The sequence below is a fragment of the Schistosoma haematobium genome, chromosome 1 (assembly GCF_000699445.3).
Source record: "Schistosoma haematobium chromosome 1, whole genome shotgun sequence".
Taxonomy (NCBI): domain Eukaryota; kingdom Metazoa; phylum Platyhelminthes; class Trematoda; order Strigeidida; family Schistosomatidae; genus Schistosoma; species Schistosoma haematobium.
The window spans coordinates 41,062,219-41,084,348 of NC_067196.1; the positions used below are offsets into that span (position 1 = coordinate 41,062,219).

At 33.3% G+C, this 22,130-nt stretch overlaps 1 protein-coding gene across 1 annotated transcript; it reads right to left on the minus strand.

Annotated features, from left to right (window-relative positions):
• Positions 1–15,868: 15,868 nt before the first annotated feature.
• LRRIQ4 (leucine-rich repeats and IQ motif containing protein 4) lies at positions 15,869–21,161 on the minus strand (the record flags this gene model as incomplete). Its single annotated transcript, XM_051218483.1, has 3 exons — positions 15,869–16,377; positions 18,964–21,011; positions 21,046–21,161. 3 exons carry the CDS (start codon positions 21,159–21,161, stop codon positions 15,869–15,871), a joined length of 2,673 nt encoding a protein of 890 aa, XP_051074067.1.
• Between the last annotated feature and the right edge of the window lie 969 nt (positions 21,162–22,130).

Sequence of the window (22,130 nt, forward strand, 5' to 3'; positions counted from 1 at the left end):
TTCAGAACGACAAAAACACTCTACAACTAAACTATCCACTCTAGAGGGAGAAAAACTAAAATCCTTAGCCTAGGCTACGAATATTATCCATTATCTCAAAAAATATATTGCGTTTGTTTAGCCAAAGAATAAAATGAAGGTTACAAAAAGACTATCTTTCATCGAAATATGAATAATTTTCAACCTCGAGCTTATTTCACAATGTCATATAGTAACTCAGGTGACAAGGGGACGTGAGAAGGGTTAGTCGTAGAGATAAAAGAGTTATTAGGAGGTGTAGGAAGGATATGATAACAACTATCCTACAATCTATTTCGATTATGATTAATTTTGGTTAATCCCTTTTATTAACTTACTTAACAGATAGTGTTATTCGAATAGTAACAATTAGTCACTAGATAACATGACAGATTCTAGCTAAAATGTTGATCGCTTAAAAAATCACTTGATGATTCATTCTCTCCCCCGTGTATATATGTACTCAAATCCTATTATCAGTCTTTACTTTGCCTTACTTTGCCCTTATTCAATTTGACTATAAATCAGCCTTTGTATTCGATCGCACACATATATTCACTTCTCTACTTCAAATTCACTTGATGTACTTACAGCTTTATTATCCATTCTATTCTCTAGTAAACTGTAATTGTCACTTCTTATTGCCTTATAATATCAAACATTGTTAAGATTTATATAATAACAATTACAAAAGATGATTGATTAACGGAAGTAAGGCCACTAAAAATCATTCAAAATGTTCATTATAAAACTTTAGTTCAAAGATAATTAAGTGTGAGTCTAATAGTAAAATAACATTAATATCAGGAGGGGTTTTGTGGAGATTGTAGTAATTTAAACAGTTGAGATCATGAGTCAATTGCTTCCAAGTTTTCCATGGTGGTCTAGCTTCAATTGACTCATGATCTCAACTATTTAAATAACATTAAGATAAAAATTTAAAAGTCAATTGAAATATTTATTCATTAAATGTACATGTCCTTTCTTAACTGAAAAATCCTTATCCATATACAATGTTGACTAATAAAAATATTGTTCGATTCAACATACATAATCTTTTGTTTATCTTTTTTTGTTTAAAATAAATAAATAAAATTATTATTTGGTGAAATGACCTTAAATAATTTAAAAGTTTAAATGTGATTCTACACTTTAATAATTTTTTAAGAAGGTAGGAATTACGATTAGAATGATGTGTGTTCTTTAAAGAAAAACAAAACTAAAAATTGTTTATTTTCAAAAAAAAGACAAACAAGAATAAAAAGAAAATAGACAGTTGTTTATTGATTTATTTGTTTAGTAAATATTATATTTTATCATAAGTTTGATTTGATAAATGAAAAAGGTTCATGTTTAATATCATTGATGAACAGGGTGGATCTAATGCAGATGTGAAGGCGCAGATCGACAAAGCAAGAGCAGCATATTTACAACTGGGGAACCTCTGGAACTCAAAGCAACTGTCAACCAACACCAAGGTCAGGATTTTCAATACAAATGTCAAGACAGTTCTACTGTATGGGGAGGAAACCTGGAGAACTACGAAAGCCACCACCCAGAAAATACAGGTGTTTATTAACAGTCGTCTACGCAAAATACTTCAGATCCGTTGGCCGGACACTATTAGCGATAACCTACTGTGGGAGAGAACAAACCAGAACCCAGCGGAGGAAGAAATCAGGAAGAAGCGCTGGAAGTGGATAGGACACAAATCGAGGAAAGCACCCAACTGCGTCACAAGACAAGCCCTCATATGGAATCCTGAAGGCCAAGGGAGAAGAGGAAGACCAAAGAACACATTACGCCGAGAAATGGAAATAGACATGAGAAAAATGAACAAGAATTGGATGGAACTAGAAAGGAAGGCGGAGGACAGAGTGAGTTGGAGAATGCTGGTCGGCGGCCTATGCTCCATTGGGAGTAACAGGAGTAAGTAAGTAAGTGAGTAATGTTTAATATCTTGTTTGATGATTTGTTGAATATATAAATGATGTGGTTAATACTAACATTTTAAATTATACAAGACATATTTCTTTTGAATGCTAACCATTTTCCCAAAAAATCATATCAACCATTTCGATTGGGTCATTGAAACATTCTTCACTGAGTATTCACCTAGTTATGATCTGATATCCAGTCATTAAGATACTTACATTTACATTGTAGGTACATTGTTATTGTGATAACAAAATTTTAAAAAAAGCCAATGCAAGAACCTGAAAGAGATTGAGGAGTTGATAAAACACTTAATCTGATAACTAGCCAATTACATAGGATGAACTTACTTTAAAAGTGACGAAAATCAGTAATGATTAACGATGCATAACTATGTGGTATTTGAAAATAGAAATGAGTTGAGTGAGGTTTTGAATGAATAAATGACGAAAAAAACTGTCATGATGCTTAATAAATATGTTGACTGGGGTATGTAGTAAAAAAAAGATTTTTGATTAAAATTGGTTCCGACTTAAAGGAACTTTATTATACTAGACAATGATATAAAATAAATTTGAAAGAAACAACATTCCTTGATCATGGGTTGTAAATAAAACAAATAGACTATTCAGTTGGTCTCAGACTTTCGCATAATTCTAATGTGATTATCAGGTTCTGTTTCATTCATTTTTAAACTTTTCTGAGTTAATATTTCCATTACTTTAATTCTATCTCATTGAGAGCGAATAAAGTATACTATCATTATTCTTATTATTACTACTATTATTAGTTGAACACAAATATTTATACAGTCCTTCCCTGTTGTTATTCATCATTTGGATGTCTGCTTCCGATTCCCGGCACAGTGCGTTCTTTGTTCTTTATCTTTTTCATTCCCATTCTGGGTATCAAGTTAGCGCTTGATTCGTGATGCAGTTTGATCATTTCCACAATGTATATCCTATCCACTTCCAACGACTTTTCCAAATTTCCTGTTCAGTTGAAAGCCGGTTTGTCCCCTCCCACAGTAGACTGTTGCTGATGGTGTCTGGCCAACAAACACTGAGTACTTTGCGTAAACAACTGTTTAGAATTACTTGTAAATTTTTGATGATGGTTGTGGTGGTTCTCCAAGTTTCAGCTCCGTACACTAGAACTTTCTTGACGTTCGTATTGTAGATTTCGAATCTAATATTGGTTTGCAGACAGTTGTTTTGAGTTCCATATGTTCCTCAACTGTAGGAATGCAGTCCCATGCCTTTACGTCTGCATTAGATCCTCCATCTTCATCGATGACGATTCGCAGTTACGTGAAGGATTCCACCTATTCCAGAGCTTCTTCATCAAGTGTGATTTGGTTGATATTCTCTGTGTTGTATTTGGGGATCTTACTATTCCCCTTGTGTCTGCTGAGGACTACTGATTCAGAGGCTGCCTCACTAACTGTCTCCATCTGCATTTGTGGGAGTGTATGGGATAGAAGAACTAGATCATTTGCAAAGTTCAAATCTCCTAATTGATTCCGAGCTGTCCATTGATTTCTGTGTTTCCCTCAGACGTGGAGGTCTTCATAATCCAGTCAATCATCAGAAGAAAGAGAAAGGGGGAGAGGAAGCAGTCTTGAATGACACTAGTCGTCAATTGGAATGCGCCTGTCAGCTGTCCGTCATGCACCAATTCGCAATGTAGTCCATCATATGAATTCCGTATGATGTTGGCTACTTTCTAAGATGCACCATAGTATCGAATAATGTTCCGTAAGGTTCCCCTATACACGCTGTCGAACGCATTCTCATAATCAAGAAAGTTGATATATAGTGACGAATCCCATTCAATTGATTGTTCAACCGGGATCCGTATTGTCACGATTTCGTCTGCCCGTGACGACTGATCCTCACGCGATCCGGTTTGCTGATCTCGAAGTTGAACGTCTACCGAATCTTTCGTCTGGTTCAGCAACACTCTGTTGAAAATGGTTCCTGGTACCGATAATGCCTGTATGATGCCTATGTTGTTCTCAAACTTGCTCAGTTCTCGGTAGCTTGATAAGATATCCTTCTTCCCAGTCTGTCCGATCTCGTTCCTCCTCTCAAATCCTCCTGAATAGAATGTGGGGCATGTTTGTAGTTGCTGCTATGCTAGATTTCAGTGTTTCAGGTAGTGTGTTGTCAGGTCCTACCGCTTTCCAACTCTAGATTTGTCTGATGACCATATATATTGATTTTTCCGATGGTTGGTGGAATGACATCTACAGAGAGGTTTGTGTGTGCTGCTTCGATGTCCGGTGGGTTCAATGGGAGTAGTCCATTCAAGGGTTCAACGAAGTGTTCTACTCATCTGTTCTTCTGTTCTTGAATCTCAGTGATTGGTTTGCCTTGTTCGTCTTTGATCGGTTTCTCTATTTTACTATACTTCCCCACTAGTTTCTTCGTTGTCATATGACAATTCAATCTTTCTGAACACACTGACATTGATTGTTGAGCCAGTATATTCAAATGCCTCAATAATGCTTTGATAATATATACATTCTTCTTTTGTGCTTTTGTAGTATTATATAACTTCTGTTTAACAGAATCATACTATCATAGACTTTTTCAGGTATCAGAGCAGATAATTTGAGTATCTTCCATTTTTCTCAAGATATTGGTAAGGCTTTGTTCAGTTTGTTTTTTGATGATGATTTTTTACAGCACTTACTTATCCATGTTGAAAAGCAACAATCTAGTTTTAACCTTTTTCTTAATCCTCCTCACTGTATGATACACTGTCACTACTACGGTTACCTACTCCTTTATTCTTCACCATATATGATTTAATAAAGGCTTAAACAATTTTCATTCTACTCATAAGTAATCTATTCTTACCTTGATATTTTCCCTTACTCTTCAGACTATTATGTGATTTTTTGTGTTAGTTGAAATTTTTAAATACTATTCCTGTGATGTATGAATAATAATGTAAAGTAGCCAAGTTATCATGAATGGATTTATGTGCTCCAATTTAGGTGGTAATTTAGGTGTGTGAGTTAGTGGTATTCTTGGAGTACTTAAACAGAAGTGGCCAGATAGCGGCTAGAACCTCTAAACCCGCCTCATTGCTGATTAATATTTTTATTTGGAGTAATGTATTTGGCTATTGAATCTACAACCAATGAGGATCAAAGGATTAAAAAGCATCATGTGAAAAGTTTTTCTAGTGATGATTAACTAAGTGAGTACAATAATCTTTATGTCCTGAACTAGCCTATATGACTTTAATGGGATTTTTCTCTTGGAATTTTAAATGTACATCAAAGATTGTGAGGAGGGGTAACTCACTACAGATCTGATATCATATTAAAATATGACAGAATTTCAAAAACACATTATCGGATTCTGTACTACGGTGTATGTATGAATACCTGGTCAAGTAAGTGATCTCTTAAAAAGCTTAGAAAATAGAGAATTGTTGTTTAAACTAACAGTAAATGAAAAGGTTAACAATTCATAGCTACAGAAAATTAGAAGTAACGTTTTCAGCAGAAACCTTATGAACGGGATAAAGGTTCTGTTATACAGTAAATTCTTTAATGGCTATAAATTTGTCAAAATAATAACCGGTGAAATTATTAACAGAAACATACTATGATCATCAGTCGCATATATCAACGTTTTCAAAATCTCTATGGAACATTGATTCTTTGAATCTACAATATTAAATGTTCACTGTGATTGCTTCACTTTTTTAAAATTTTGTCGTTGTCCTTTAAAGTTTATTCCTTGTAAATAATACACAATGAATGATACAATGTTTACTCATTGTAACTTTCAGCTTTATCTATTTCATAAGATGTTAAGAAACTTTTGCACTGATGGTGTTATTTAACTAAGTGCTACTCTATTTTGAGAATAACAATTACAGAATTCATACCAGTTTACAGGTGTGATTAGTTTGGTATAGATAGTAATACTAAATGTAGAGAACAAATATGTGACATGGGATTGTTTGAAGTGTTCTAGTATAAAAGTTGTTTAGGTAGTACATTTGTCACAGATATTACACCAATGAAAGGCATTAGCCGGGAAAATTTAATTCTTTTTAATTGGACATGCTGTTGATGCATGGACGATCTATTTCCAGTCTCATAACGGATTGATCATAGTCTTCCATAACTAGAGAAAATAAAACAGAAATAGAGAGCACTGAACAACAAAAGCAATAATTACTAGGATGGGTCAGTCAGGTCTACGATAATACATGTGCCGGGTTACTTTATGATGTACTGTCCTCGTTAGGTGTTATTAAACTTATGCCAGGCTACTAGATACAGTGTTAGTGTGAAGTAATAGCATGTAAGGAGGTTTACTTGGTGGGTCCAGTAATACAGACGACTAAACATCTCACTTGTGGAATAAGATGCACTTACAAGTCTAAGAACATTTGAAGCATTTTCATAGGAGAAGTAAGCATCGATGCAGAGAACAAAGTATGGGAGCGATTTTATCTCACGGACAGATTGTAGTACATTATTCCAGAGTTTGAAAAACTTGCTGGTAAAATAGTTCATATGGAAAGATTTAGAATGAGATTGTTTCACCAATGACAAACAGGTACGAATGCTGTACTCAGGAGTTTCTGCATATTGAGTTACAGAATTAAGTCCAGGCGTTTTAGACTAAATTGAATACAGACCAAATTAAAGAATTCTAAGTGGAAGGTCATACAAAATTTCGTCTTAAAGAGGCCATGTTGGGAATCGGTGATAAGCGTATTAGTAAGTAAGTAGTTGGGACGTCCATCACCAACAATTTTTTTCCATTATTCTAGAGATAACTAGAGTCACTTGCTCTATGGGGCTGAGTTAATGGTGCGTAACCTAGTAGTTCATCTTGTCCATCAAGAAAGTGATGAGAAACGTTATATCCTGAAGATTCAGCGCATGAAAAAGTTTTACACCTGCTCTTTGCAGTTTGTCTAAAATAAGGTTTGTTTACATGAAGGCTGTGGTAGGCTTTTTGTGAACCATTGTGCAAAGTATATTTCGTTGGTTTAGAAGGTTGGCTTTTGATAAGTCTAAGCTGGGATGATAAAGTGGTGGATCGGTCAATCCTTGTCTTTGTGTTCAAATAATCATCCCTATGATTAAATGGGAAAAACCTGGCTTTGGGAAGTGTATTTCTGTTTAGCTGAGCCTCGATAGTATTTTTGGTAGTCGTTTTGGAACCAGATATTTCCGTTAATACTTTCTTCTCATATGATTTATACTTTTTATTCTTAACGGCGATTCGAAAAGCTTCCACGTTAAGACTAGACGTTTGAGAATACGTTTCTAATATCTCATTGGGAGATATAATGTCATGAGGCATAAGATCTATGTTATAGTTTATACGCTTTTGTGTAGGCCTTTGATGGTGGCTTTATCGGGGACTATACGGGAATTCCTGAATTTCGTAAGCACACAAATTAACCGTTTATATTCCTTAGTATGTTCGGCTTCTAAATGTGAATTGAATCTAAGCAACATAGTGGACGGGAACTTATGATGCTTTTGGGCGAATACATTGACATGGATTATCCTGAAAGATAGTGACTTTTAGTATCGGATACCGCACTCATTTAGGCGGAATTTCATCAGGTATATTATAGATAATTACGTTATTCTTAGAGATTATTCGCTTGGTAACTTAGCTAGCAACAAAATCGATAAGAGATGCTGTTTTAATGAACTGTTCATGATCAGCAGTATCCACGTCCCTTGACAATAGTAGCCTAAGTGGTGATGAAGCCTTTATTTTTGCTTAAGATAATCATGCATTGATGGAGAACATGCAAATGACTCCAGCTTAGAATGCATATACATGATTGTTTATGTATACTGTCTAATGCACTTTATATTATCAATACTAATGAATCTTGATGTGCAACTCATTAGTAAATTAGATACTCAGTCATCCAAAAGCATGTATGGCGTAAGTTTGACCCTCACAATATCGGTTGCAAAAGGAGTTACTGGGCTTAGTGCAGGGGTAACAACAGAGTTTCTATTATCCGAATTATTAGGTCTTTCCGGGCTCGTTTTCTCAATACACAGCTCATTTTGAAATTTGTGTTAATCCTAATACAACCTACTGTGGGAGAGAATAAACCAGCTTCCAACTGGAAGTGGATGGAACATGCATTGAGGAAATCATCAAACTGAATCATGAGTCAAGCGCTAACTTGAAATCCTGAAAGAAAAAAAAGGAAAAGAGGAAGACCAAGGAACACATTGGGTCGAGAGTCAGAAGCAGACATCTAAAGAATGAATAGCAACTGGAAAGAATTGTCTAGGACAGAGTTTGATGGAAAATGCTGGTCAACGGCCTATGTTGCTCCACAAGAAGTAACAAGCCTAAGTAATTAAGTAAGTAAGTTAATCCAAATGCTATATATACGTTATACACCAGGACTAAATAACAACTACATATTTCATATCAGAGACCGTATCATTGTAACGTGAAGATCAGAAGTACCGCTCAATATCATAAGTTTAGTATTGATTATAATAATTTACTCTACATTGAAATGTTTTATTGGATCATACTTAATACCTTAAAGTTTCCGTAGTAACTTAATGAATGAAGAATCTCACAAGAATTTTGATTTACGTATCAGTAAACTTTTATTATTCCGCTCCTCAACTTTACTTAAATCCAATTCTTTCTATAGAAATTAAACTAAAATTATCTTTAATAGAAGATAATCCAGCTAAACTATATCTATTGTAATGATCATAAAAGCTTTGACATTCTGATTAGTTCTATTTATTCAGATTTTTTTTAAAAAAAAAAACAGGAAATAATGTGAAATAATTTATGTAAGAAATTCCAAGTTGTTTTTGACTCAAAGTACATTCAATATCAAACAGAAAATCAAAAAAAAATTTTTTTTAATTGGAGAATATTCAAAAACAAACAAATTTATAAATTTCAAAGCAATATTGTTGTTTTTCACAGAAAAACATTTTAATAAATCATTCTAGTTAGCTCTCTTTTAGCGAGTTAGTTTTCTACGGGATGGGTTTGCTTACCCCATGCCCAACCCTCCTCCTTTACTTAGGCTTGGGACCGGCAGTAACTTTAGAAGAGCTACAGGCGGAGTTTTAATAAATTATTACAAATAATAATTCAAATACAATCATGGTTAAATTTACTTATGTAATTAACCTAAAATAATTCTTGTCAAAATAAAGCCATCATGATTTTTAAAAATGAATTGTGGTCATTTTGACAACATAATATGATTTTGATTTATTTACATTGTTTAAAAGTTATTGATGTATATCCATGTTATTACTTGAAAGATACTTTTACTAAATTTTTTTCATAAAAACAAAACTTTGATACTATTTTCTGTACATTAAATAATAAAACGTTTTGTACGAGATACCCTAACTGAAGATTTCAATAGCAAATAAACGATTATTTTTTTTGTCGGTTCATATATGTACTTGTGCATTGGGAGATGTAATAGTGTTAGATAAATGAATATATAATTTCAACAAACACAAGTGATTGATAACCACAATTAAACATTTCATTTGATTAAACTAAAAACAGTATAAATGTTCATATAAAAACTGTACAAGAGATATAGGTGATAATGATAGTGAAAAGTTCTGAATTATCGTTATTTATTTACTAAAAAACTGGCTTTATTAGTCTTGACTTAAGATAAATCAGATAATTGGCTTTTACCCTTATTCTCGGGTGTTTTTACTTCATTTTAATTTTAAATAAAATGTTCAAATTGGCAATTTTCTTATACAATGTGCTCTAAAATGCAAACTATTCGGTCCGCTACATTGATTTCATTTACAAACAAACATTGGTAATTGTAAGTTAAATGTATTGGGATTCAGAAAATAAAACCAAAATAACTGTTGATTCTTGTATTAAAAACACTTAATATGAATTGGGAACCATTTGTTCTTGTCGAATATTACTACCTTTACCAATAAAGCTCGCATCAGTAACAAAATCAATCATGAATTCAGTATATATTTTTGCTCAGAAAATCTTCGTATCAATAAGGTATACAGACAAAGTTACTAGAAAAATGTCTGGAAATCAGTATTCAGATAGTACCCAAAACATTTGATTAAACTTATGCATAATTAAGTGACAACGGGATATACCTTTGGAAACATTTAAAACAAGACAGTGGATTTCAGCTTAAGTTTAATATTTTTATCCTTTTTTATTTTCACAATGAACTTCCATGAATTGCTATTCATCGAAATAGGAAACACTGCATAAAATAACAGAAACTAATACAAGTAATTAATCCATTTCTGGAGAAAGTAAATTAGTGAACCCGGGATCCCACAATAATTCCGTCAATTCCATAATAGTAAAAAAAGACTTGTTTATTAAGAAAATTGCAAACGCCCTTCGCATGTAAGTTGTCATGGTGCTAAAAAACCCTAATTTTAGTAAAAGTTGCACTAATATACAAATTGTATTTATTCAGTAAAAATTTAAAGAATGAGGGGGTTTTTTGGTAATAGATAACAAATTAGTTAGTTTTACGAATTCCTCTAACCTGAAAATCTTCAGTGAGATTTATTTTGAAGACTTCTTGAGAATTTCAAAATAGAAACAACTATGAATAAAAATTTCAACCGACTTTCAAATTTTTATCCTGATGTTATTTTGCTATTTTATTCACACTTAATTATCTTTGGTCTTCCAACTGTATCCCATTATCTGACTAAAACCCTTCATAACCTTGTAATTAAATAATTCTACTCTGAATCAATCAAACTGGTGAACATTTGGGAAAGCATCAAGAATGCTGAATGTTTATCGCTTTTTTTAAAAACTTTCTAATATATTTCAACATTTGATAAGTCAGATTAGAACGACCATATGTGGTCTCATAAATACAGGTCTTTAAAAGTAAAAGAGACCGTCATTGATGGATTTTCGAAACTTTCCACTCGCTTACGTGGTTAAAGTAACAATTGGATTCTTCTGACACGGTTTTCTGTAATAAGCCTTGTAACAATAGTTTGATATAACTGACATTTGTCTTTCATGTAGCTTAGTATAATCTATCTTAATAACTTTTCACTAAAAAATAATCAGTAAACAAGATAGACTTGATTTTAATATTACGCCTACTTTTATGCATCGTAACTAATGGAAAATTTAAACGAGCCGCTACAAAGAATCAATATACTCTGGGAAAATTAGTTAGGCTCTTTCTGACCATAATTTTATGACTTCAAACTTTGTTACTATTATTGCCAACATCAAGAACAAAAGTCATCATTAAAATTTCCTGATAAAAGACACAACTTTAAACACTTCCGATACCATAAAGTAATAAAGGTTAAAAATGAATTTACTGACGTTATGATTAAATAATCGGTTGGTTTGTATACATTGGTTTACTTTGAAGATTGTTTTCATTATTGACAGACCACATCTAAAGAATGTTCGGTAGTTAGGGAACACTAAATAGTCACTTTGCTCTAGTTTGAGATTTTTCAACGGTTCACACCTACAACACAACCGGGGATCAAGCAAAAGAACTTACAGCCTCGTAGTAACATCATCTACTTAGGCTAGAACACAGTTAACCACCCACTTTCAAAGTTTTTGGTCAACGTTTCTCATAAATAGTCTTTAGAAAAATTATCACTGCCTATAAATTTATAAAAAGATGGCATTTGAAGCGAATGGTATTGGGTTTGATTCCCGGAGAAAACATCAACTCTGAGATGCAGACACATCGAGCTGAAGAGTTTCAAATAGGACAAAACGTGCGTCATGGATTCCACTGCTAGCCACTATGCATCTTTGCTTAAAAAGACATTGGTTGCTCTCATATCGATATGAAGAAATCATGTATAGAGATCTCAATCCGTTTTAGTATCTCTGATATATTACCTATTTTATTATCCAATGAGCCACTACTAACATGATCTCTTCGTGAGTGTACTATGAAGAACGTAAATTGGGACAAAAAATTGGCTGATTTACGTGTTACGTTTAATCTACAGGTAGAAAAAAGTGTTCACTTAATAAGTTTAATAATACCTATTTTTACTCTATAGTAACAAAAAGATAACTTTTTCTAATAATTTAAAGTATTTTGAACATTATACAAGCGTTTTTCTGTTGCGCTTTTCATGTGATGTAAATCATTCATTGTTGAATTCTAGGCAGAAATTAAAAGCAGTTTTCTTGGTTCCAATTAACTCGTTCGAGTACTATAGTTTAACCGTGATAATATATATATGCATATTTATTGTTCGTTTGTTTGTTTATATACGTTTCAAATTACCGACCATTTAATTTGATTGAACTATTATCTATGAAAGTATATATTATAGAAGTGAAATAAACAATTCATTCACAATCTGAAAAGTTAATGCTTCAGTCTGTTCACTGAAAATAATAAGAAATTATTCATTGACAATAAAACAGTATGTTTTTTATCTTATAAAATCACAATTAATTTATGATAAGTATTAGTAAAATTCTCTAGTAAATATTCAATTGTTTATTTTATTTTTTTGAATTTGATATAAAATATAAATTAGACATTCACAATACAATTTTCTATTTTTCATTTAATTTGGAAGTTATTTAATTGTATTGAAGTATATTTCAAATGTGAATGGAACCATCTAATTTTTCATTTAAATAGTAACGCTTACTAGAATCAACAAGTTAAACCATTTAAACTCTGCCCTCCAAGCTCAAAGATATTCAATTAGAAGAGTTATAACGCCTAATGGTAAAAGTTGTAACTTTACGGAAGCCATGAGGCCGACACCCCTTCCAACAATCAGAGCAACAATTAATGTAAATACGTGGAATGTCCGGCTAATGCAGGAGATTAGGAGGATCAATCAAATAGCTACGGAAATGAGGAGATACAACTTGACAGTGTTCGGAATCAGTGAAACTCCTTGGTTCCAAGCTGAACAGAAAAGGATAGATTCGTGAGAGATGCTACTGTACTTTGGTCACGAGGAAGAAAATGCTCTGCACACTCAGGGAGTTACCCTGATGCTGCCCACATCAGAGTGGGCATTTTCAATACGAACGTCAAGAAAGTTCTACCGTACGGAGCTGAAACTTGGAGAACCACCACAACCATCATCAAAAATTTACAAGTAATTCTAAACAGTTGTTTACGCAAAGTACTCAATGTTTGTTGGCCAGACACCATCAGCAACAGTCAACTGTGAGAGGAGACAAACCGAAAAAGTCGTTGGAAGTGGATAGGATATACATTGTGGAAATGATCAAACTGCATCACGAGTCAAGCGCTAACTTGATACCCAGAATGGGAATGAAAAAGATGAAGAACAAAGAACGCACTGCGCCGAGAATCGGAAGCAGACATCTAAATGATGAATAACAACAATGAAGGACTGTAATTAATTGCCCAGTACAGGGTTGGATGAAGGGTGCTGGTGGGCGGTCGATGGCTTTCCACGAAGGGTAACAGGCGTAAGTAAATAAGTAAGCGTTAAGTAGCTCAGATATTTAGACATAGCAATATATTGGAGCACTGAAAGCCTTCATTCTATTTCGAGAATGATTGTACAAAGTTAACCAATAGAAGAACCTGAAAAGATGTAATACTCAATAATTACGAATACTTCTCAAAATATTGAGCACCACTCACCATCAGAAACATTTAATCAAATTGAAAAACTTCAGATTCAGTACAATGTTAGCTTATTATTCATATTCACACGCCATAACGAACATAAATTCGATTTGTTGGTAGACTTATTATATAACTTGATTAACTTCATATCATTAGTGTCTGAAAGTTAACTTGACATTTTTTCTGCTCTTGGTGCTTGGATAGTATTTCATTCTATTAATTATTTCTTTACAACCAACAAATCTGAAATATTAGTGGTTTCTGAAACCTATTTGTTAGGTAAATGATATTCCGGTTAGAATTTTTATTAAGGTTGTAAGTTGCTCTCTGATAAATACAGATCGACATTTCTGTGCATATTTACGCTACTATATGCAGATTAGGAACTACATGGGCAAAGGTGATTCGGATTTAGCACTCTTCGACCTTATTATATTTGATAATTATGAATAGTACTAAGTGTCTTTAGGAATTATGCTTTTGGGAGGCACCATTGGTTAAGCTATACCCTTTATTCAGGTTAGCTTTCAGAAAGCCTATATAATATTCATATATTCTGTGAAATTCCCTATTATTATGGAAATATATATTACGCGTACAGTGACGACAATCTACGCTAAGTAGTTGAAGTTCACTGACGAAAAGCCCGAAACCATGGTTAGCTTAAGTTGGCACTCGTTGCCCCAAGCCTATCTGTAATCCTGAGAGGACTCATGTTGTCAGTGGAATTCGAAATAAAGTTACACAATGTAACATTCAGAGACTCTGTCAATGAATATTTTCTGCCGGAACTGGCACTTCGTGAGACTAATATCTTTGCACTTACTAACCACTCTGTAGAAATATATATCAGGTTATCCAGTCCTTGTTACTGATCAAACTCCATAAATGGACGCTGTTTTATTTAAAATACTACACTGCCATCAATACTGGATCATTAGACGTTTTATACTGACATCTTCGTGTTCATTAGTTCATCAACAAATAAAATAGTAATACCAATAAATTAAACTTAAAATATGTCTCTATTAGGCATTTGAGAATTGACTTCCTTTCGTTACTCTTTTTCAAGATATTTACCATAGAATTAAACACTCAAAATTAGTTAATTTCTAAAATAAAAAAGATGAGAGAGTACTTTTATGTGATTAAAGTGCAGTTTTGTCAACTGAACACAAAAAAGTCGTACTTATGCACTAAACCATTGACTAAGTCACATGAATAAGCTGCCAATTGATAATGGTGATCAAACTTTACAAAACCCTTTTCAAAAAGTTTAAACAAACGATTATCACTAGTTTGGTGGTACACCAATTATTATTTTTAGACATCTCAAGAATGTCACAGTATAAGATTACTATTATCATTACTATAGCATAACTTAATGATAGATATATCTATCTAATTCACTGAAACCTTTGCGGTCCATATAAAATGTTTAAAAGAATTCTGAATCGGAAAAGCAATAAAAAACCATCGAGAATTGGACAGTTATGTGAACCTATGTCAAGATATATTATAATTTATTTAATGAAATGAACAGAATATTCAACAGTTGCCTAATATTATTTCTCTATTTAAATTGAAATAACCCCTATGTGCACAGATGTTCACACCTTGATCATAAAAGAAAAGACGAATAGTGTATAGCATGGAAAAATAATTGACTAACTACTTGCAATTAAAGCTATTTTCCTTTCAATAAATAACCTAATAAGTTCAACACAGCAAACAAGTAAGAGTTCATGTACGTGGTAGATACATTAGGTTTCATAGAATTAGCCTATTAATTAGACCAAAATATATTAAACGTAGTTCAAAACCTGAAATCTAGTAGTAGGGTGTTAAGTAACTGCATTCCTTAAATTTGAAACTACTTTTTAACTAGAACAAACTAGCAGTCAAATAATAATACGTACCCTTTAGGCCAAAGAAGCTGTATATTTTACTTTGATATAGCTACTCAACGATTCGCTTCAAATTACTTATATGCTAACACCAGTGAAGCACAACAGGTACGAATTTATTAATAAAATACTTCAAATCCCGGTGATTAGTTAATAGTAAAGACAAAAAATAAGTTTTGGAAAAAGGGAAGTGTGTTTATATCTAAATGATAGATTATATTTTAAAAGTATTAGCAATAAAACAAATCATTATAGGAAATCATTTCAAAGAAAACAAGATATCTTAAAAAATGTATACATAGTAAAGTAACAAAAAATAACCGAATAAATTTAATCTCGTCAGTTAACTGAACAGTTCAAAATCGTACTTGCTGAGCACGTAGTACGTATTGCATAAGTTTCGAATGTAACTGGTCCAAACCAATTAAATGTACAATATGTAAAAGCCTGTGTGAAGTGATATACAAATTTGAATTTGTTTCTTTGAGTATTTTGTTATTTGAGCTGAAAGATTCTTTTGTATCACATAGTTCGGATTGCAGAGATTGATTCTGCACCAATAATTTTTTATCTGGTTGAGCAAGTATATCAGATGTGTTAAAATCCTTACTATCGCTTAGTTGTTGACCAGAGTATGATTCTCTAGACTTTTTATTTAAACCTAAATTTTCATATTCGAAAGTAAAACCAGTCCAAGCTTCAAAGGCAACTTTCAAACGTTTAATGTGGTTGTGACCTCCGGGAAACTGTTTTTCCAAGGATTCGATCATAATATCAGAGAAACCAATTTTTTGAAGTAGACTGTGAGTGTTTTCTTTTGGAAAGTTGTTGATGAGTATTTCACACAGGGACTTTAATACAAATTCTATATGTTAAGTGAAAAATCAATTGCGGAAAAACCAAAATGTAATTTTTTTGTGATTAAGAATTAATACTGTCCTGGCAGTAGCTTTTATTACAAACAGATTTCCGTTCAAGAAGCAACAAATAGGTATGGGGTAGTGGATAAGTAATGACTAGTATAATTATCGACCTTTTCCGAGATTAGACAAGAAATATCTATAGTTTCGTAGTGGATAGATTATCATTAAGGTGTTAAGTATGACTTCCTGAAATTTAGACTCCGTAATACTCTTATCCGAGGGTTTATCAAATGAAATCAGTCTACCAATAAAAAGTTCTTAAAGAATGTTGTAGAAAACATATTTAATGTATCTAATAAGAAGTAAACATCCATTTAATAATAGACGGATCAGCAACATGAACACTATATATCAATATATGAACTCGATTCATACTAAATACACTTAATGGTATAATAATTGAACTAACTATAGTAATTAATACTTTATATACCACACACACTATTTCTTATGTAATTACATTGCATTATTTGTATCCCAAGAGAAAATTGAGTACATGTAAGCAAAGAAGCCAAACCACAAAAGTATTAGTGAAAGTTACTTTAAGCAGCAGTTAAAAAGAATACCAACATGATTGGACCAACAATAATACATTTTTAGTGGTCATAGAAACGTAAGAAAGGAATGTGCACACAGCAGTGTAACCAATTGTGAAGCATCACATAATATTCGCAACAACTGTGAAACTTAATGTTCCGTACACAGATAATCTCAAAGTTTTTATAGGCTAGAGCAACGTTATAGTCTGACAATTTTCCTGAACATACACTTAATACCACTAAGAGAATTACATTTGGAATGAATTTGTAAGCCGGTACAAGTTCATAGTATATTTGAATGACTTCGGATTCTTACTGACACTTACGGTGTATAACTTATTTGTCATCATGTTATTGGATGTGTCGCGTCGGTCATATTAAAGATGTAGTTTTCGAATTCATACATCAAAAAAATGAGACCGCTCAACTCAAAATTTTTTTACTTTATACATTAAAAAGTATTAGATCTGAAAATGAGACAAAACAACTTTCATTTTGTAAAACTTATCCAAACACTAATTTTTAATCCCATTCTTAAGCAGAGCCATCTGTTTCTTTTTGCGAACCTTTTGTGGTCCAGATGATGAATATGGACCTTTATATATTTTAAATTAATTAATAACCTTGATCTCTAAGCAAGGATGGCTGAACAAATACCTAAATGACTGTAAAAACAAATGAATTCCAATGGTTAAATAAGATCACAGGATAGACAAACATCTATCTTCATCGCCAAACATTTGGTTGAGACCGGTCATTAGGTTGATATCAAGTCGGCCTTTATAGTTTTGTACAAAAGCATTTAAGGGCATATACCAAGGTTTAGTGAATCCTTGGGTATGCAAAAACCGAAACTCTTTATGCGTTCAAAAACAATTTTATTTCACCCTTAACCTACCTTGGTAATAGTGATTTATTATTCAGTGTGGTTTTCACGTTTTTGTGTAACGAATTAGTATTTGCATTCGCTCACCTTTTAGTTGTCTAGTTAACCCTTTATTTTTCATATAAAAATGTCCTAACAAGTATGTGTGATCAGATTGTTCGAGATGTACTGCACAAATATGTTACATTAGCTTGGTAACCTTTGTCCGCTTATTGTACGATCAAAATTTCTCAAAAAGATCAATTGTTTTGTGTGAGGAAACAGTTTGGTTTCTACAATTTATAGATCACGTATCGGAATCTATCACGGCATTCTGAAGGAGTAAATTTCATTACAAGTGCTTACGTAAACAAGACTCCTAAAAATTATTAAGAAACGCATGTTATGTATAGTATTCCCTAATTCAGTCACATATTTTCTTCACAAACAATTTGTCACAATATGTTTCACTAATTTTCACTTTCTACTTCCGCTTATTTTACTTCTAAAGTGAGTTTTTAAATTCAGTAAAAATGTGTCTACTGATTAATCATTCATAAGCAATGTAGAATCTGGCAAATGTATACACTGGCCCAAGTTGCCATACAACATTAACGCAACGAGATGAGATTATTAAGTTCAATATCAAAGTATTAGTAGTAGTATCGGTGCCAAAAAAGCACCTACGTAAAACTTCTGTAAGTATGATGCAAATCTGAACGCCAAGTGTTTACTAAATTGGTTCTTGACTATTTTTCTAAAGGCGTTCACGTTGTTCGAAAGTTTATCTGATATAGTACTATTCAGGGTGACTTTACACATTATATTTCTCCATAAGGAGTAAGTCAGTCATCATCAACTTATTCACTAGATAGCAGCTTTCAGGATCTGGTGTTATTATAGGAATTTTTACATAGGCTTGTTCCAGAGACTTATCTAGCTCACCATTTTGGTGTGGTTTAGCATCATAACAAGCATGGTGAGTTATGGTATGTTATACCACAGTGAAGAGATAAAAAATGATATACGTTATGGTGAACAACGACGATTGGCACAGTCACCTTGCTTTTAAAGTCACCTAGAAATCTCATACAAAACTTTACTTACGAAGTTACAGTACTTACCATCAAACGTTTTGTAGTTTGTTAGGTAAGAGTACACTGAAAAAAAACTTTCTTCACCAACTTCCACTGGAGGATACAAAAGTGGATTCTGATCAAGAGTCAATATTTTCAGGGTTCTCAAGCTTCGAATGTTTTGATCCAGGTAGTCAATGTTGTTATTGTGCAGATATAAATGTGTTAAATACTTGGACCTGTGTAAATTTGGAGGTATACATCGTAGACGATTATGACTGACGTTTAGTCGCCGTAACATCATATTATGAAATACGTCAGGTAACATATACAACCCATTTGATTGAAGGGATAAATGAACCAGATGTGTAAGATTTCCAATCATTGATGGCAAACCTTTGGCAGCTGATGTTTCTGACAACGTGTTTTTCAGTAAAACAGCTCCTACATTTTCCTCGAAATTACTTTCGTATTCTGAATCAAATGAGTCTTTTATTTCAGGATAAAGTAGTAGGCTTTTTTGATACCATCCATCAGGACATTCTGGAGGTAGCAGTGGTCTGCCTTCCGTTTGATCATAGAGAAGCACACGAAGTCTTGGTATGGAGCAAACAACCAACGGAAAATGGTTGAAGTCATTATCTGAGAGATTCAAATACTTGAGTGATTCCAACTTAGATAGAGTTTTTGGAAGAGACGATAACTTATTTTTAGAAACTTCAAGTGTACAAAGATTCGTACACGATCCTAAGCCTTCAGGCAAAGACTTCAGTCGCCTGCAGTCTGATATAGATAAATGAGTAAGTTCCTTGAGGTTGTTTATTTCATTTGGAACTTCTGAAATAGGATTAGCGTCCAAACACAAATACGACAAACGGCTTCTTCTACAGAACAGGGACATAGGAATGACCTCAAATTCATTGTGACCAAGATCTAACTGGCGAAGTGTGTTTGACAATCTCTCAAAATCCTCTGGAAGCGAACTTAATTTGTTAAACTGTAACTCCAAAACTACCAGATTGTTGAGTTCGCAGATTGAAAGTGGTAGAGTGGAAATAATATTAAACGCTAGACACAAAGAAGTTAACTGAGGAAAACTGAGACTTTCGTTAGCCACTTTCCCTATACCGTTTTCGCTAAGATCAAGAATAACAAGATTCGAACACAAACTAAGATCATCAGGAACAAATGATAAACCACATTTCGATGCAGAAAGTTGCTGAATTTGAATGAGTTTTCCAAACGAAATTGTGGAGGATTCCACTGGATTACCACTAATATCTAAGTACTCCAAAGATTCTAGCTTTTCTAATTCTACTGGAAAATCAATTACTCTATTGTATGCTAAATTCAAAGTACGCAAATTAACCAGTGAGCATATTTTAGCTGGAATACTGCCCTCTATTATATTATGAGATAAACTCAGTTCTAACAAAGAGATACAACCAAAAATTTGCAGAGGAATATGATCAAAAACATTTCCATCAAGTTGTAAAAGTAGTAAACCGGTTAGATTCGAGAAAGAGCGAGGAAGGGTCGAAAGTTTGTTATTCGTTATACGTAAAGCCGTGAGAACTTCTAGACACCCAATCTCCTCCGGAAGACAGATAATTTCGTTGAATGAACAAGAAAAAGTTTTTAACCTTCCAAGCTTCCATAATGAACGTGGGAGTTCAGTTAACTTATTTTCAGTTACATCAAGAGACTGTAGGTGTGATAATTCGCATATAGCAGTGATATCCACCAGACAATTTTTCGAAACATTAAGCAGCGTAAGCGACGTCAAGTAAACGATATCCTCAGGTACACTGCTCAAACAATTGTTCGAAATATCCAGCAATGAAAGATGTCTGAAAGAAGAAACGCAGATTGGAAACAAATTCAATGACATTTGATTAAGGATAAGTATTTGCGCATGCTTAAACCTCGATAACTGTTGGGTGAATTGTGAAATTTCAGACTGCTGTATTATCAGAATGCGAATATCACTGTCATCGTGACGTTTTGTGGTTATGACATTTGTCTTGATCCCTCTAATGAAAATACAGCTTTTTCCACCATAATTGCACTCTGTTATTCCTCTTCGAGAGGGAATGCTTAAAATAATCTTAATTTAAACTGAATTCTTACTTATCAATGATATGTTTCCGAGTAAAGTCCCAATCCTCCATTTTAAATTTCCGGGAAAACAGTAAAATATATTTCCGAGAAATTGAAACTGACTCAAACAACAGCGGGAGTAACATGGAAGAATCCAGTCTAAATATTTCTAGGCACCACTGTGTATGGGTAACTTGAAATATATGCGTTGTATATATACGTGTGTTTGGTCATCTGACATCCGTTGTTCGACTGCTTTCCAGAATTAATAAATGCTATGTCAAATCTGAGTCATCACCAGAGCGTTTGAGAGATGATTCATGGTTAAAAGGATGGATTTTTAAACCATGTTCGTTGTCGTAATTCAAGCAATCATGTGCCAAATGCGAAGATTGTTATTACAAAGTTTATACAAATCTTATAACATCTACATAAAAAAGGTAAATCATGGCAGAATGTTCAGGGTTGCAGATGTAAAGTGATATCTAAAATATGTAATCCTGTTAGTCTTCGATATTGATAGTGACCGAAATAGAATAAGTGAACAACACCTAGTTGGAGGCACTCAGTCAAGCATCCACACCAGATCTCATTTGGGTTATGAGTGCCTCGAATCCCCCACAAAAACTAGCCACCACAGATCGTTTACTACTCGACGTATCGATCATCTTCCAAACACGTCCCCTAACTCCTTTATCTCTGGATTTAAGGTTAACAATTACATTGATGTTGTGGACAACAGAATTGTCAGACACTGTATATTCGAGACATCGTAAAGACTTTTACGAGATCTTCATACATATTAATAATGTTATGTCCATACATGTTTTTCCTCATGACCATTCCCTTGTTGTCCCGTAGTATGTATTGTTGCTTCTATTGTTGCTCGTAGTTTGGTATGCTTGTTTATCTTTTTGCTCAACCTGAAATTATTAATACCATATAGTTTACAAATTCTGAATCCTAATTAATTCCTTGAGGTTGCTGGTTATTTTCGTGGCTGTTTTATACTTCTCTTACTTTAATACCGTTTTCTGGTGATTGCCATATTGAATAGCTGTGTTTTAGTTGTTGCTTTATGTGTTAACTGCTTCTGTTCCATATTGCTAGCCTTG